General features: G+C 42.2%; 1 protein-coding gene across 1 annotated transcript in view; it reads left to right on the forward strand.

Annotated features, from left to right (window-relative positions):
* Positions 1 to 18798, forward strand: part of LUZP2 (leucine zipper protein 2) — a 221576-nt gene that overhangs the window by 126976 nt on the left and 75802 nt on the right. Inside the window, exons 5-6 of the mRNA XM_066639890.1 lie at positions 8344 to 8418; positions 9574 to 9738. Of these exons, the coding sequence (XP_066495987.1) occupies positions 8344 to 8418; positions 9574 to 9738 (240 nt within the window). The remainder of the gene's footprint in view (positions 1 to 8343; positions 8419 to 9573; positions 9739 to 18798) is intronic.

An 18798-nucleotide genomic window follows, 5' to 3' on the forward strand; every position in this document is an offset into this window, starting at 1 on the left:
ACCTCATCTAGCTATGTGTCTCATGCCCCCCTGGAAATTGAGAACCCACCCATGAATGAAGATTGACTGATCAACACTGCTCCTGACTTGGTCTCTCCCTTTTTGAGAATTTTTTTTCTGGAATATTGCAGGATGGAGGAGTAAGGAAAATGACTCCAATTTTTAAAGTTATCTTAGAACCTTTGATGTAATTATGTTGCAAGAGACGTGGGTCCAGGGCCAATTGCATCTTAACAGATATAAAGCTTTTTTGCTCCCTGCTATTAAACCTAATTCTAGTGGGCGCCCATCAGCAGGCTTAGCCATACTGGTGGCAGAGCATCTTAAACCCTGCTCCCTAGTCACAACTTCAGGGTGTTGTAAGATGCAAGCTTTAATGATATCCTGTGAAGCTATTGATTTATTATGTATTAATATCTATATCCCCCATTTACTTAACAGTTCTCAGAGATTCCAGCTCTGGAGTGACCTCTTGACTAGTATAGATGACCTCAAGATGAACCATCCTCTAACTGAAGTTGTTTTGCTGGGCGACCTGAATTCCAGGGTTGGAAACTCTAATCAAATCTATTCTAGAGCATGGATGGTGGATGAAGAAGATTCTTTCCCCTCATTTTGTATGTTAGACAGATGGTCAAAGGATTCTCATTACAATACTAATGGCTTGGCCCTTGCAAGATTTTCCGTTATTTCTAATCTGTTCTGGCTTAATGGGTTAAAGGAGTACCCCAATGCTGGTGAATTTACATACATGTCCCCTCATGGCTCAAGCATTGTAGACTATACTCTAGTGTCCATGTCTTCGAAACCACATGTGAAAGAGTTTGACATCGGGGATCTTACCATTAGTGATCACTTCCCTCTAAACCTGGTACTTGATCTACACTCGGGGAGAATGCCAGTACACCCGGGGGTTGAAGTAAACACAGAGAGTAGTGGCAAAATTATGGGGAACAACACCCTTTCTTTAAATTTCCATCAGTTAATTATATTGGCAACCTTCAGTCTCAAAAGACTATGGTATCGCGCTCTGAAAGGTGGTTCTGGCACGGCATCTAGTGTGGCTGAAAAGGCCAATCCGAGAGTGACAATCCCTTCCACACCGGGAGCAAGTGCAAGGGAGTCAACAAGTATAGATTTATTATCAGCCATTTTGAAGGAGCCTGATCCCTTTGCCCAAATTCAGTCATTTGAAAGCCTAATTGATCACTTCCTTAGGACCCTGGGTTCCAATTCTAAACTGAGTACTATACATGGTGTGTCCGATAACAAGGACTGGTTTGATAAAGAATGCAGAGACCTCAAGGCATTGATCAGAGCAACTTATTTGGCCTTAAGAAAGTCTAACGCTCCATGTGAGGCAGTTAAATATTTTTTCTACAAAAAACAATTTAATGCCTTACTGTTAGATAAAAAGCAGAAGTATACCCATGCTCAATGGATCAAGTTGCTGCAAGCAATACAGCAAAAAAAATAACAAACAATTTTGAGCCGTGGTATCTGGCTCTCTTAGCTCCAAAATGTATGACCCAGTTGTAATCACTTCTATGTGGATTAAACATTTTTCAGAATTATTTTTTGATAAGAGCAAATCCCCAGATACCCGACCTGACTTTACTTCTTCTGATCTACCTATCCAGCCTCCTGTGATGCCCATGGAGATTATACAGATAATAGATCAATTGAAATCAGGGAAAGCTGCCGGACTGGATCAAATACCACCTGAACTCTTAAAATGTGATCCTGCGTAGTGGGCTCACTTGCTTGCACCCTTCTTCACAATGATCGATAGAACTGGCTTAGTTCCCAAAGATTGGATCTCAGCAACAATCATCCCAGTTTTTAAAAAGGGCGACCCTAACCTCCCTGCAAATTACCAGCCTATCAGCTTGCTCTCTTTAATAGGCAAAATTTATGTGAAATACCTAAGTAATAAGCTTTCTACCTGGATCAACTCTAAGGATATCCTAGGTCCTGAGCAATCAGGATTTTGTCGGGGCAAATCAACAATGGATAACTGTTTAATTTTATCTTACCTAGTCCATAAACAGATTAAGAAAGCCAAGGCAAGACTCTATGTGGCTTTTCTTGATCTAAGAGCTGCATTTGATTTCATTGATAGAGATCTTCTTTGGTCTAAATTAGCCAGCATGGGGATTGATAAAAGACTATTGATGTTAATTAAGATCTTATACTCCAACACACCATGTAAAGTCAGATATACCAGGAGTGGTAGCCTCACACACCCCATTGCTATAAACAAAGGGGTTAAGCAGGGATGCATTCTGGCTCCCATGATATTTAACCTGTTCCTGAATAATTTAGCCCCGACCTTAAAGACGGTGGATGATCATTGCCCGATACTTGGGTCCTGTCTAATGCTGCTATTACTGTATGTGGATGATGCGGCTCTTATTTCTCGAACAAGAATTGGCTTAAAATGTCTACTTAATAAATCTATAGAGCATTTTACATCCAACAAGTTACAGATTAACTATTCTAAATCTAAAATCATGTTGTTTGCCAACAATTGGAAACCATTTGAATGGTCATTTATGGGCAACATAATGGAACAGGTAAAGACATTCAGATATTTAGGTATTAATTTCCACTACAAGCATTTGTGGGTTTCTCATCGGAATGCAGTCCTAAATGCATCAAAAATCTCATCCCTTGCAATTTCCCAGGTTTTTTTTAGCCGAGGTAACAGATATGTCCCGGCTGCTTTAGAGGTATTCAAGGCTAAGGTACTTTTGCAAGATCTTTATGGCTGTCCAATCTGGCACAAGGCCTTGATTCGTTCAACTGAGAGCATACAGGCTTCCTTCCTGCAGAGGATCTTGGGTTTTCCCAGATGTGTTCCATACTCTGCTATGTGTCTTGAAGTGGGTTTTATCAGACTCAAAACATTGGCTTGGTTGAGATCAGTAAAATTTTGGCTTGCACTCCTCTTCAGTGCTGCCCCATATGGGCTAATGTAGCAGCTTCTGGCTGATCCAGTACTACCTGTCGAGGTTGTGAATACACTCACCAAGCTGAAATCAATAGGACTAGACACAGCAAGCCTGGGTATGATTGGTTTAAGTGAAGCCTAAAGGACTATCAAGGAAAAATTGCTCGATATTGAGCATCAAAAGCTATTCTGTGCAGCTAACACCATTTGCTGTCTTCTCCATCTGCACATCCCAGTCAGTTTTGGGAAGCCGGCTTCTTTCTTTTATCATCTGCAGTGCCCGCAGGCTCGCAGAGCATTCTCCCTTACAAGATGCAATGCATTTCCATCAGCTTTGCTAGCGGGCAGGTTTAGTGGCATTCCCTACTCAGAAAGAAGATGTACCTGTGACAGGAATTGTGTGGATACATTACATCATATGTTTTTTAATTGCCCACTGCATGACACCCTTCCTATCTGGCTCCACTGCTGAACAAAATGCAGGGTTGGGAGGATTCATTTAAATTACAAACCCTTCTTTCTATAGAGGAAACTGACTCTCTTGACAAGGTTGCCAACTTTGTTTCTGGGATACTGGCAGGACGGAATTCTGGGTCTTCTGCTCTGTTATGGTGAATGGGGGAGGGGGTATTGGATTATTATGATTGTTTTATTTTAGTGTGTGTGTGTGTGTGTGTGTGTGTGTGTGTGTGTGTGTTCTGGATGTTTGTTGTTCTGTATTTAATAAATAATAATAATAATAAAACTTTATTTCTATCCCGCCCTTCTCCCCAAAGGGACCCAGGGCAGCTAACAACATATAAAACTTATTAAAACATAATTTCACAACAGATAATAACATATTAAAAAACACATTAGCAGAACCCATAAAAAACAGTAGTCAGATAAAAGTTAGAATAAAAGAGCATAAAACAGCAGTTCTTAGAGGAATCAGGCCTGTAAAAAAGCAACTAAAAGATGTATAAAAGTTAAAAAGGCCATGAACTCAAAAGGCTTGGTTAAACAGCAAGGTCTTCAGGCCTCGCCGAAACGTCTCAAGAGAGGGAGCCATTCTCAAGTCAAGGGGAAGGGAGTTCCATAACGTTGGTGCCACTACTGAGAAGGCCCTGTTTCTTGCCGCCGCCCCACATACCTCCTTAGGCGGCGGCACTTGTAAAAAGGCCTTCTCTGATGACCTGAGAGGACGAGACGGATTGTACGGGAGTAGGCGATCTCTAAGATATCCTGGCCCAGAGCAGTATAGGGCTTTAAAGGTCAAAACCTTTATTTGACCTTTATTTCCTTTATCTATGCCAATAAAGGTCTTATGTATGTATGTATGTAAATGTTCAATTATGCACTAGAGCAAGCTAACCTGCCTAGGAGATTTCTTCAATTTCCTTCTCAAACTGATTTCCAAGAAAATTTGGACAAGATAATAATAACAACAACAACAATAACAACAACAACAACAACAACAGGTATTTATATACCGCCTTTCATGGTCTTTATTCAAGACTTTATTCAAGGCGGTTTACATAGGCAGGCTTATCCAAATCCCTTATTAAATAGGGATTTTTACAATTGAAAGAAGGTTCTCTCTTTCAAGAACCACTATATTCAGGTGTTTCAATCCGATCTGGCTTCACATTCTGGCCTCCATCCTCCCACGCTCAGAGCAGATGGAATAGCTCGGCTTCAGCTTGTCAGCTGCTTCAAGGTCGCACGGTGCCGGTGGCCTCGAACTGGCGACCTTGTGGATGTTATCGTCAGGCAGACGGAGGCTCTACCCTCTAGACCAGACGTCCTACCCAGATCTGTTGGGGAGACTTAAGAATGTCTTTATATCAGGGTTGGGCAGGTTTCATTGGAACTTTTCTCACAGAGACCATTCAGTCATTACAGAATAAATGTAAATTGCAAAATCAATGTTCCTTGCTTCCATATTAATCATGTACCACAGAAATCAGTGGCAGTAATTTTTTCCTGCCTTGTTATGTGTGCATCAAATGTGAATTCCCTGTGTAATTTTCTTTGCCTCTTAGCACCACATCTTCCGGACGCTTTAATTTTGTGGGTGTTTTTCTCATTTTCTTCAAGCCTTTATAAGTTTATTTGGGAGACCAAAAAGGGGGTTTTGTTGTCATTAATACAGTTAAAGAGGGCATAGTTACATGTTGTGCTGGGATCTATAAATCCTAGGTGTACCCTTGGAAGCATATTGTGTCCCTCCTGTTGCCACAAGCTCACAACCAGTGGAAGATCAGATATCCATTGTCAGGACCCACTGACTATCTGTTTTAAAACCCATTTAGTTTGCCTTACCTACACTATTGTGTGGGATCTATTGCAATGCCCCTTCATCTGCATAGGCCTTCCTGATCCCCATTCTTGGCCACAGTAGTCATCTCTCTCAGCATAAAAACCAATTACTGAATCCATGTCATTGGCTGAGTGTTAACATACAACATGGTATGACCTCTTCAGTAGTGTAGCTACAGGGGGACACAGCACTAAGTCTCTCAGGGTACCTCAATATGCCATGCAATAATGCCATGCCATTCCCCCTTGCCATCAGGGCCATTCCTGGGGCAAGAGCAAAGTGGAGGAGATGCCTCCACTTTGCTCTCACTGCAGGGAATGGTTCTGACAGCAAGGGGGAGGCAACTTGCACAGCACATTGAGACACCTTGCAAAACTTAGTGCTGTGCCCCCCCCAAAGTTATGCTACTGGGCCTCTTTAAATATTTAAATTACATTTTTAAATCATTCTTACCACTACTACTATTACTACTACTGCTACTAATACTACTACTACAAGCACCAATGCAAGATCATTTATATCTAGTTTGCTTTTGTTTTTTAAGCAGCATAACTATTCTTCCTTCTGCCTTTCTGCAGCAAAACTTTTCACTCTCAGTTTCACTGACCCCCTTTGTATTATATATGGAATTATATTTATTATTTATTTTAAAAATTTATATTCCATCTTTCCTCAAATATTCTATAAGGACTATAAGAATTTTCCACAAATGAAAAATTAAATGTTCTTGGGAAATAATCTGCTTGATTCTAGCAGAGGGATATAAACTCCCTTGGGGACAAATCACACCTAAATTTAAACAACTCTTTGGATTCTGTGCCTGCAATTCTCCACATCTTATTTGGAACTAAAAGTAGCTACAGTGGACCATGATTCAAAAAAAGCACCACGGCACCATAAAATTTTCCTGCTAAAAGTTACCCACCTACCCCCAACTAAGCAACAGCTTTAGTGGCAATTTTCATTGGAAAAAGGACCATGGAATAAAGGGTTAAACTTCCCTCCCCCATGTGGTTTGGATCCAGATTGTTCCTTCCCCCAACAGCTGCATTTGGTTTTAAAAAAATGACATGGAGATTCTAAGCACAGAATTCAAAGAAGGGTTTGAAGTCATGTTGCATAGATTGCAGGAACCAAAAACATCTACGGGCGCAGTTCTAACCAGGTCTACTCAGAAGTAAGTCCTATTGTGTTCAATGGGACTTACTCCCAGGAAAGTGAGGTTAGGATTGCAGCCTTTTAACTGCATATTAGCAACAGAATGACAATTGACTCTGAGACTGCTTTTGCTCCGAATATTGTAGCTTTTGTTAATCTGGGTTATTTAATATATTTAACACAATTTCTTGATTCAGTGCATGCTGTTCTTTCATTTCATGCCACCCTCCAGTAAAGCTCCAGCCTGCTGAAAGTCACACATTAATGACAGAGAGGGTAAAAGTGTCCCTCCCTATAGCTCTATAAGCGAAACATGAAAGCCAGACATCTGGATAGTGGTATCTCAGGGAAAAATTAGCAATAAGCTCAAGCAACTGCTTGTTTGGAATTGTTTAGCCAAGAGCTCTAAATGTTATGTCCTTTATGACTTATGAGCTTAAACCTTGCAGAGCGATTCATATGCATAAAATGTTCGATGCTTCATAAACATTTCATATAGGAGAGATAACCATCTGGTCCAGTGTCCTTTCCCCCCCTTCTCCTATATAAACGCTGGGAGTATTCACCAATTAAGTTCAGAAATAGGACATTAAGCATCATTTTACTAGCAATACGGAGGTTTTTTTTTTAATTTTAAGACTCAGGTTTCTTGAACCCTAAGGCAGCTGTTCCCAAACTTACTGTGGTAACAGTGCCCTGCGGCCATGGTGCCCAGTTGCAGGAATGCCTTCACCCTGCTGTCCCGGTTGCTGCCATCTTGAATAGTGCAAGATCTTGTGTGATTTTGTGCAGTTCAAGATGGCAGCTCCCAGAAGAGCTGGTAAGAATAGAGTGGACCATGATTCAAAACAGCACCATGGCACCATAAAATTTTCCTGCTAAAAGTTGCCCACCTACCCCCAACTAAGCAACAGCTTAGGTTACCAGGGACATCCCATTGCATCGTTCTGAGTTTGCCGCAATGCCCTGGGAACTATGGCGCACGGTTTGGGAACCACCACCTAAGGGTCTTCCAGAAGGGATACTTAACAACATGAAAGCTGCACGGTTGTGGCTGAACTAGGCAGATAATTTTGCCCAGGCAAGCCTCCCATTGTTGGAATTAACCTGTTATGAAGCTCAAATTCCTGGGCAGAAAAAAGAAAAGAAATGATTTCCAGCCCTTAGGAAAGCACTGATACGCTCTAGCCTGTGTGGGGAAGAGCTGCATTAGAGATATGATAACTGCTTGGGGGCCCATCCTATCCAACTTTTCAGCTCCAGTGTAGCCACAATGCAGCCCATGGTAAGGGAGCACATGTTTCCATACCTTGAGAAGCTCCCAGTGTACCCCTCCACCACAGGATACAGCATACACTCCACTGGCACAAATGCACCAGCACTGGAGGATTGGATAGGATTGGGCCCTAGCATGGTGCTGTTGTATTATTGTGGTGGTGGTGGTGTTGTCATCTGTGTATATGGTCCTTTGCAAGTAATGAGAAGACAGGACTCTGTTCCAGTGAGCTCACAATAAAACACTGACACAAGGGTGACAAGAGAGGAAGGGGTGGGAAGTACAAGCAGAGATAAATCCGATAAACTTTTAACACAAAACGGCACCTTTTCAATCCCTGAAATCAAAACCACTGTTTGGGTAATGCTGAATTTAAACACTGTAATGAAATGTCCTTTCATCAAGAGTCTTTTTTTTCATACATGAGTCAGAATATTCCTTGGTGAATTTGTTACACTAGCAAGATGTGCCCTTTGGGCAAAAAGTCGGGATATAAATTCAAAAAAAAAAAAGATAGTTTTCTATATCATTTATTTTGTTACCTTCCAAATGTGGTGGGACTTTTGTTTTTCTCACAGATATGCTGTACAAGTTTAGTGCGCAAAAATGAGGTCATAATTTATACTAGCTAATTTGTTTTTAAATTTCCCCCAGGCCCAGCAGCTTACAGACTTGGAGCAAAAACTAGCAATTGCAAAAGAAGAACTGGAAAAAGCAGCTCTTGATAAAGTAAGACCCTTTTATGCGCACCGCTTCTCGCCCTATTAATAGACAGCTATTACAGCCTAATAGGGCAACATAAGATCGTATTATTGCAAAAATGTAGACATATACTTGATTTTATGCATAATGAGTATTCCCACTGGATGTGGAGGAAGTTTGTACAGTGCAGCAATCTAAGCACTGGCATCGTTCTTTGAGGATGATGAAGGTGACCCAACCTGCTCGGCAAGAACTTCATTATGATTTTTACAGCCTCAAATACTGCTTAGGACAGAAAGATGTAATGTAGCAATAAATGTAGTATAGAGCATAATTACCCCTCCCCCAAGAAAGTGTACACTGTGTGAAAATTTCCTGGAGTCCTGCATATACGTTAAAATATTAAATGAATAGCCTGATCCAGCAGGGTGGCTGCAATGTCATAGCAATGTATGCTGGCATAATACAATGTTACTATTATGCTCAGCTATTTAAAGGCAATACTACAGCAAGAGCCCCCCCCCCCCAAAAAAAAAACAACTAATGTGGCAACATCAGTAAATACACCAATGTGCTTCCAACTCCACTGCACATATTGGAGTTGGAGTTGGCCATGCAAATCCAAGTGATGATTGCTGAGGATGCTCCCACAGTTGGTGGTTGGCAGCCTTCAGTCTTGAAAGACTATGGTATAAGCCTACAGCACCTGGTATTCCCAAGCGGTCTCCCATCCAAGAACTAACCAGGCCTGACCCTGCTTAGCTTCCAAGATCAGATGAAATCAGGCATGTGCAGGGTAACAGTTGCTGCTCCCACAGTACCCTTACAGGAAAGACTTCAGTCAATGTATGGAGAAACGACTGCATGGCATCACCCATCCCATTACAGACTTGACACACAATGGATAGACAATAAGAGATTCCAGTGCACTCCCCCGCAGTACGGAACAGCAAGGAGGAAGCCAGCAATTGATGCCTCTGCAACTTCCCCAAGAACCCCCAAGCAGCCAAACCTGACCTGTGAAGTAGGGTTACCTCCAAACATTTTCTGAGAACTCAAAGCACATGTTAGGGTTTCTTCCAAGGCAAACTTCTGAGAATTTTCAAGGGGAGGGAAAAGCACAGAGTAAAGTATTATCCACTGTAATCTCTCATTAAGATCAAATTACCTTTTTCCCTCCAGGAGTCACAGTTGAAAGCTTTGAAGGAGACTGTACAGCTCTGCCTGTCTTCCGTTCTGCACAATCAACCTCCCACTACAAATATAATCCCTTCAAGACCGACAGAAAGACAGACATCCCCAGTTACAAATGACTCAAAAGTTCCATTTCAAGTGACAAACACCAAGGTATCTTTTTTCTTCTCTTAAATCGAAAGGAGAGTTTGTCCTGCAAGTCCATCAAACTGGAACTAAGAAGGATTTGAAATTCATTGGAAAGATTAGGATGAATTTTGAAGGTAATGCTAAGCCTATCTCTGCTGTCACTGAACTTTTTAAAAGTTGAAAAACAGCTTACTTTTCTTTCTGGTGAAAAAAGATCTGGGGAATTTGTTAGTATGTAGGCCTCACTTGAATATTATGTGTAAATTGAAACAGAGTGTATTGATACGCTATACTGTATGGCAGCTCATATACTGATACCGTCTATAAGGAACCAAAGTTTTGGATGCCATGCAAATTCAGTAAATTTGCAAGTTAGCTTCCACTAATTCCAGCTGAAATCAATGGGACTTATGGTGATCACGACTGAATTCTATTATATTGCTTTTTTTCTGTTAAGACATCCATAGAACCTCAGGTCACAATATGTAATTTTCAACAAGCTGCAGAAACTGGCAATCATTTTCAAATGCTGCACTAGTACAGTAACATGCAACTGCCAATGCAATTGTATAAATGATGGTGTTGTACAGCAGCTGAATCTGATATGCAAACTAGGACACAGTACAGTAGCACTTGCAATCACTGTACCACTAGCTATGATCTTCTGTGCCCAATGTGTTGCAGCAATTCTACATAAGGCACTTATTGGATTAGTGTACATACAGGTTGAGCCTATTTACCAGTGGATTTTTCATCCACAGATCTGGCCAGTGGCATTGCTAGGGTAGTGCGGGGGGTGCGGGCCACACCAGGTGACACACACGGGGGGGTGATGCACACTGGGAGGGTGACACGCTAAAATCGTGGTGGTTAGGAGTAATACTGTCATGTTATATACCGTTGGATGCAGAATTTCCAACAGAATGCAATGCAGAAAACCAGAGTGACATATCTCCTTTCTATCAAAAGTTATTGCAAAAAAACCGGAGAACAAAAAATGCATGGAGCCCTATGAAAAGTGAAACTGAGCTGTAACATGCGTTTACTCATGTGTAGGCGGCCTTGCCTTAGTCCGTCGGAAAGGGCAGGATGAGAAGAATCCAACGACACTAGAATGGTCCTGATCTAATGAATGCAGCCCCCAAAAACACCTGAGAAGGAAGTCCCTCCCTCCAAGCAAATGAATGTATTGAGCCCTATGGAAAGCAAAACTAAGCCTCACGGTCGCTTTTACTTGTGAGTAAGCAAATGTGCCTTGGCTGATGGTCAGACCAGGCAAAGCGGAATGTGAAGCCACTAGAATGTTCCTGATCTGATGGAACTGGAGCTCAACAGATGCTCCAGAAGTCAGCCCCCCCCCCAACTAAGAAGGATCAAAACAGAGGCTTCAGCTGATAAGGTGAACTTTTTTGAGACTTGCAAAGCCAGGTGGATCCTGACAGTGATCTGGTTTAAACAGAAGTTCTTAAATTGAACTGGGCACTGGGTAGGGCTGAAAACCCTGCTGAGTTTGGAGGGGGGGATGTTATTGCAGGTATGCTACAGAGAAAAATTCACTTGGTGGACCAGGGCTGGCTTCTGCTTATTTAATTATTTGTTTTACTTTAATTATTTATACTTATTTATTTTAATTTGCCTGATGATGTCAGTTCCAACATGACATCTCTTCTGGTGGGTCTTGGACAGATTGTCATTCTAAAAAGTGGGTCCCAGTGCTAAAAGTTTGAGAACTACTGCAATAAGGTGTTAGTAAGTTGACACCCTGGGGGCGGGTGTGACACCACTAGTGACCAAAATCACTAAAATCACAGTTTGGAGGAATAATACCAGCATGTTATATATCATTCATTGTGTAATTTCATGCAGAATGTGTTCTATCTTTGTTCTATCAAAAGGTACAACCAAAAAACCAGTGGGGGTGGAGTGATGGTACATCACCACGTCCACCACTTGGGGTGTTGCCCTGCCCAATGCATGGGGGGTGACACACTGGCATCCCTCACCGGGTGACATAAACCCTAGTGACACCACTGGATCTGACTCAACCTCTGACGGTGATCAGAGTTGTGCTCCAGTCACCTCTGGAGGACTTTTTGAAGCCTGCAGAGGCCATGTGTGTCCACCCAAGCTTCCTGAAACCTCAGAATGCATTAAAAGGCATTAAAACAACACGGTTTCCCTTGGAAGTCACATTTTTCTGCCTTAAATGGCCATACTGAAGTCCACAGAGGCCACGGGTGGATGCGTGCAGCCTCTGTGAACTTTAGAAAGCCCTTTGGAGGTGACTGGAGCACAGTTCTGGTCTCCTTTGGAGAGTTTAAAGGGGCCAAAACCATGGATTTCCATATCAGCAGTTTTCTATATCAGCGGGGGGCCTGAGAACAGATCCCTCCTGAATACTGAGGTGCACCTGTACATGCAAGTCCCATTTATTTGCTCAAAGTATTCCTGCACATGTGTGCCCCAGAATTAACATTAGCAACCTTGTCTAGCTAAACATGGAATTCTAGAGTTCTGGGCAGTGCAATCCTAACTTGTGCTGGAACAGGACGTCCAGCATGTGCTGTATCCAGCGCAAGTTTGGGGCTGTCTGTCACTTGGCCCGAGGCAAGGGGAAACTTTTCCCCGTAGCAGCCCAAATGGGTCTACTCAGGTCTGCGCCACCTAACAAAGTGTTGCAGATCCCAGCAGAACGGAGGTGCTCTTTGCCACCTGGGTATGGGAACTAGGATCTGGCATAACTGCCGGATCCTGGCCCTGCCTCCCACTTCCCACCTGCTACCCCCCTCTCCCTGCTCCAAAACACCTCCTCTACCCACCCACCCCTGCCCTTTCCGTGCCTGCTGAGCTTGGTGGGCAGAGACCTACCTTCTCCTGCCGCCGCAGAGGTTGAATTTGGCCTCTGCGGGCCAGCGCACCTCCATGTGCTGGTGCGGCTGACCTCCATGGAGACAAAAACATGCTTTACAGCACATTTGTGACCCTCCTGGGCCAGCACAAAGGACTTGCACCAGCCTGGGTTGCAGATAGAGGACTGCGCTCTTAATCATACACCCCTGCTTGCTGTTGTAGGTCATTTACAGTTCATTGTGATCTAATCTCTATTATCAGAAATGACATTCCACTAGGATCACTTATCTTGGTATAAAACCAGAAACAAGCAGAAAGAAAGGCATCAAAAGTTGTTCCTTGTACTTTTCATCTCATCATTTCAACTTCTGAAATCACCCTTTTTTGCATGTAAAGAAATCAGAGGTTGAAGTGATTTCAGAGATAGATTCCAAGATAAAAGTTTCTGTAAATGGCCCAAGGCACAATGGTGTGTGCATGTTGTTGTTGTTTAAGTTACAATGCATAGGTAATTCATCTAATGAAGGTTCTAACATGCTGTGTTGTCGCCTGAATCTTGACTACATAGGTCAGGCTCCCCACAGGTGTTGGTAATGTAATGTGTTTGTTAATACAGCACCGTGGCAGATCTCTGAAACCTGCCAGAGGGTTTCTGCTAGGTCAGGCATAGATAGGCAGGGCCCATTCTGGAAGCTGGTGCTGTAATTAAGAAGCAAAATTCTTAATGTGCAGTTATAATACGCTGTGCCTGAATACAATTAAGCATGTTAACAAATTATTAGTCACTATTAATTATGGAAAGGCTGGAATCTCATTTTTCTGGACAGAAGCCTTGCACTGTCCGTGTTTCCTGCCATTGTTTTATCCCTCCTGTCTCATCATCCATATATCATGTTTCTAGCCCTCCATCTCCTTTTCCTCGGTTTATGCTTATGTTAAATTTACACAGTTGCACCCGTGTACTCATTTACTATTTTCAGCCAAGTACACATATAGCTAATTTGTTTTAGAGCAGTGATTTTCAACCTTTTTCATCTCACGGCACACTGACAAGGCACTAAAATGATCAAGGCACACCACCAGGTTGTTGACAATTGACAAGGCACACCATGCTGCCAGTGGGGGCTCACATCTCCCATTGGCCCTATTAATAAATGGCCTTCCCCCAAATTCCTGTGGCACACCTGAGGACCATTCACAGCACACCAGTGTGCCACGGCACAGTGGTTGAAAATGGCTGTTTTAGAGGAAGTTAAAGTTGGCTACTTCACAATCCCTTAGCTTTCCTTACCACTTGTCAAACAAATTATTATTTTTATGACTATGATTGGGGGGGGGGGGAGTGAAATAAGCAAGGACTGCTATTATGAAAGGAGAAAGCATGTGTTTATGGGAAAAACAGGGAGATTGGAACAAGACAGCAAGAAGCAGAACCAAGATGAAATTGAATGAAATATGACCCAACTGCTGCTCAGGCATTTGTCTCCCCATGGAGATGAATGCATGAGGGCCTTGGTACAGTGTGTGAATGGCACATACTTAGCCCCACCCCCACTCTCCCTTTTATCAATGTTTGACTACAACAATAAACCCTGAACACAGGGTTGATTTCTCCCCAAAACATGGGCTTAGTTCCATTCCTGCCCTCACCATCCTCAGTGTTTGTCACTGTAGACCAGCATTGGTCATTGCAGACAGGAGTGTGGCTAATTGCTCGTGTCATTGTCTTGCTCTAGAGAAAAGTCTCATCTCCATGGGAAGATGAATGACTGAGCAGGCCTTAAATATTCTGAATTGGAAAGAAATGTGGCTACTCTTACTGAATGCTTTTGGTTGCACCAAAATCCTTCATATATTGTACCTTGAACTTCCAAATTTACTGTGATTGCTATCAGTGACGGTCTAGAAGTGTGGGACCATACAGATAACATTGAGAACTGTAATTTCCTGTGAATTCCTTAAGAATTCCTAAGGAGAAACTCTAAATTCATGCTGAAATTTGCTTTACGCATAGTGACTACAGCATCTCAGGTCTGGCTTCTCTGTCATGACTAACAGGCAGATTTTCATACAGTCAACATGTTCATTTAGCATTTTTTCATTGAAAGTAATATCTTTCTGAGATACTGCTTATACTTGGTACATGCCATGAATGCATCCGGAGGGAAAATGGATCATAATCTTAGTCATGGACACCTCACTACTGTAGCTCTATATGTTATCCATGGTTACAAACCCCTCAAAATCTGATGCTGTGAATAGGGATGCTGTCATCATCATAGGAATAGCATATGATGCTGTCAGGGAATGATAGTTTGGGCCAGAATTATATCTTCTGCAACTGAATTCTATCACAGAACTCAGAATGTCTAGCCTAATAAGTATCATAACTTCAAGGTATTATGCATCTAGTTTACAAATCATAGATGTTTCTCAGTGTCACATTTACATATCATTTATAGGTGGAAATGAGTATTACATTGACTATATCTGACTTGGGCAACGGTTGTAGGAGTTAGTGTGGATTTCTGGTAGAAGTAGGACACATGCATGATTGGATAACAGTTTTATGGCAGTAAATGACAGCCATCCCACCTCTGTGTCTTTCAGGTCCCAGGCATGTTATTTCTTTGTCCATAAATAGAAAAGTTAGATTGTAAAATAATATTGTCCCAGCTTCTCACAGCATAGATATGTGTGCATAAAAGTCTTAGGCAGTTTAACAGCTGCAGTAACAGTTTTGTGCACAGTAGATATGTGAAGAGAATAAGACCACTAATATTATAATGCCGTTGTGCAAATCAATGGTAAGGCACCTGGAGTATTGCATCCAGTTCTGGTTGCCACATCTCAAAAAGGACATAGTGGAAATGGAAAAGGTGCAAAAGAGAGCGACTAAGGCCCAATCCTATCCAATTTTCCAGTGCTGGTGCAGTTGTGCCAGTGGGACATGCACTGCATCTTGTGGTGGAGGGGCAGTCACTGGGGCCTTTTCAAGGAATGGGAACATGTGTCCCCTTACCACAGGGCTGAATTGTGACTGTACTGGAGCTGGAAAGTTGGATAGGATTGGGCCCTAAAATGATTACTGGGCTGGGGCACCTTCCTTATGAGGAAAGGCTACAGCGTTTGGGCCCCTTTAGCCTAGAAAAGAGGCGCCTGAGGAGGGACGTGATTGAGACATACAAAATTAAGCACGGGAAGGATAGAGTGGATAGAGAGATGCTCTTTACAATCTCACATAACACCAGAACCAGGGGGCATCCACTAAAATTGAGTGTGGGAGAGTTAGGACAGACTAAAGAAAATATTTCTTTACTCAGCGTGTGGTTAGTCTGTGGAACCCCTTGCCACAGGATGTGGTGATGGCATCAGGCCTAGATGCCTTTAAAAGGGGATTGGACACATTTCTGGAGTAAAAATCCATCACGGATTACAAGCCATGATGTGTATGTGCAAGCTCCTGATTTTAGAAATGGACTATGTCAGAATGCCAGATAAGAACATAAGAACAGCCCCACTGGATCAGGTCATAGACAATTTAGTCCAGCTTCCTGTATCTCACAGTGGTCCTCCAAATGCCCCAGGGCGCACACAACAAGAGACTGCATCCTGGTGCCCTCCCTTGCATCTGGCAGGGGAGGGCACCAGGGGAGGGCACCAGGATGTAGGTCTCTTGTTGTGTTCTTATTTTCTTATGAGGTGAAATGTTAGTGTACAATAAGAAACATATTATCTCTTCATGAGTACAATTCTCAAATGTGTGCAAGTTTGGATGGGCAACCCAATCCTATGCTTCCTGGCCCTTGCTGGAGCAGCAGTACCAAAGCAGCTTCCACAGTATCCAGCAGGCATCAGGAAGCCACCTGAGTCTTCTCAGGGGAAGGGGCTGGGCGATGGTTCGGGCTCTGTGGGGGGAGGGCAGAACAATGGCAGGGGAGGGCAAGGTGGGATCAGCGGAGCTCTGCTCCGCCATACCCTGAATTCCAAGTCAGATCAGAAGGCCTGACACACACAAGTCTGCACTGGCAAAATAGCTGGCTCAGACTTGAGAAGCGCATTGTGTGGCTTTCCTCAGGAGAAGGGGACAAAGTCTCCTTTTTCTGAGGAGACCTCTGGTTGCTTCCCGGTGACTGCTGGATACAGTGGTAGCCACTTTGGTGCCACTGCTCCAGTGAGTGCCAGGAAGCTCAGGATTGGCCTGCCTGTGTAAAAACCACCTTGAGGAAAGTGGATGCAAACACTCCTGCACAGACTCCAATGAAATTAATGTACATTGCACACCTGTAATCAGAATCTGTAAACAACACAGTCAATGTGTGGGCACAGGTATTTGTGTGGTCAACCTAACCCACAATATGTAAAGTTGGTGGGCCAGTTCTCTGTTGGGAGATGGACTAGATTCATTCCCTTCTAAATCAGTGATCAAGCACTGCCTTTAAAGCAGCTATATCTGGACAAGAATGCCTTATACTTCTCCTTGAAGACAGGTCAAAAAGTAATATTCCCAAATTAGAATCCATTTTTAAATAAATCATGTTTGTTTGCTAAAAGTGGAAGCATTGCTGATCGTTTCATTTATCATAATATCCCAATTTAAATTCAGAGTTTGACCTTTCACACAAGACCTTCTTCGGCTGAACAGCATATAAGACAGTATAAATTTAATTATGTGAAATTTTGTTGTTCTCATAAGAGACAGATATCAAGCTTTCCTAATGTGCATAATTTTTTTTACCTCTTATTTGACCTCCCTTATCAAAACATGTCAAAGTCCCTCATTTCTAAAAGATACTTCTCTTTGGCAATAATTTCAAGCTGTTGCTATGACACTCTGTCAGCAAGAACCCAGAAATATCTTGTTTGTTACAAACCTGGTTCTTATGACTAAGATCTGTGTCATTCATGGGAAGACATTGCTTTGTAAGATTCATTTTCTTCCCCTTAGAGACAGCATGTATTTTATTTTTCACTCAATGTGAACTTACCATATTGTGGTCAGACTATGTGGCGTTCATTTTTAAGCTTAAAAGTATGAGAGACATCAGTTTTACATACCTTTGCATTTTCAAGGTCAATTTTATGTTCCGCATGTATCTTTTCTTTGCTTGTGCTGGGAGTCTTTTGTGTGCCACATTTCATTCAGAATTCTGAAAATAGTTTCAGAAAAATAGTTTTCCAAAACAGATTAAGCTAGTGATTTCAAATGAACTGGGTAATAAACTAAGTAAAGCAGAATTCACTTGTCCCCAACCCCAAAATGATAATCTTGCCAGGTGTTTTCTAGATGGGGAGGTACTCAAAATGAGGTGTGGTCACTCACTTTGTAGTGAACTATGGGCCCAAACCTATCCAACTTTCCATCACCAGTGCAGCTGCAATGCAACTGCAAGGCAAGGGAACAAATGTTCCCATACCTTGAGGAGGCCTCTGTGACTGCCTACCCACCACAGAATGCATTACATGCCCCATTGGCACAGCTGAATTGGCACTGGAAAATAGGATAGGATTGGGCCTTATGTCAACAAATTAACAGGTCCACTGGGACTGTGAGTGGAATCATGTTGCTTTGTTGATCATTTGGTGATTATTATTGCATCTGTCCACTGATATTTCCATCAGGGGTTTGATTTGTTCTCACTGAGATTGAGATTCGTGTATATTAATGTTAATGCCTGTTAATCTACCAAGAAGCATGGTTAAGGTTGCCACATTTTTCTAGGAAACATTATAAGGTTTTCCTTTATTTTGTTTCTAGAGGAAACTTTGCCTGTTGAATTTCTGCATGTCATGCAACTTTTAAAAACACACTATTCCTTCCTGGAAATTATAACCACTATTAACCATAGCTGGCTGGTTTTTCATTTGTGTGACTAAAAATCCTCCATCTTCTTTTACCTCCATTGAACATATATGATTTTCTTTTACATTCATAATACAGCTTGTATTACTCTGTTGGGATTTCTCTACTGAAAGTCAAGGTACGGCCAAGCCATTTCTTTGCCTTTTTTATCATAGTACCTTTGCCTTTTTTACATGGGACTAGAGTGAGCTTTCCAGATTAGTCTTGGTATGTGTTAGTGCTCCTTTGTTATACATATATATGAAGTTACACATTTCTTTCTAACTTGTAAAAGGAATAGAAATAGAAAACATCAGCACTCTGATTTCTGGAGTGCAGAAATCTGCCTATGAACATGACAGTCATATCTGCAAGTTTTGCTGAATGTAAAG

This window comes from Tiliqua scincoides, chromosome 1 (assembly GCF_035046505.1).
Source record: "Tiliqua scincoides isolate rTilSci1 chromosome 1, rTilSci1.hap2, whole genome shotgun sequence".
Taxonomy (NCBI): Eukaryota; Metazoa; Chordata; class Lepidosauria; order Squamata; family Scincidae; genus Tiliqua; species Tiliqua scincoides.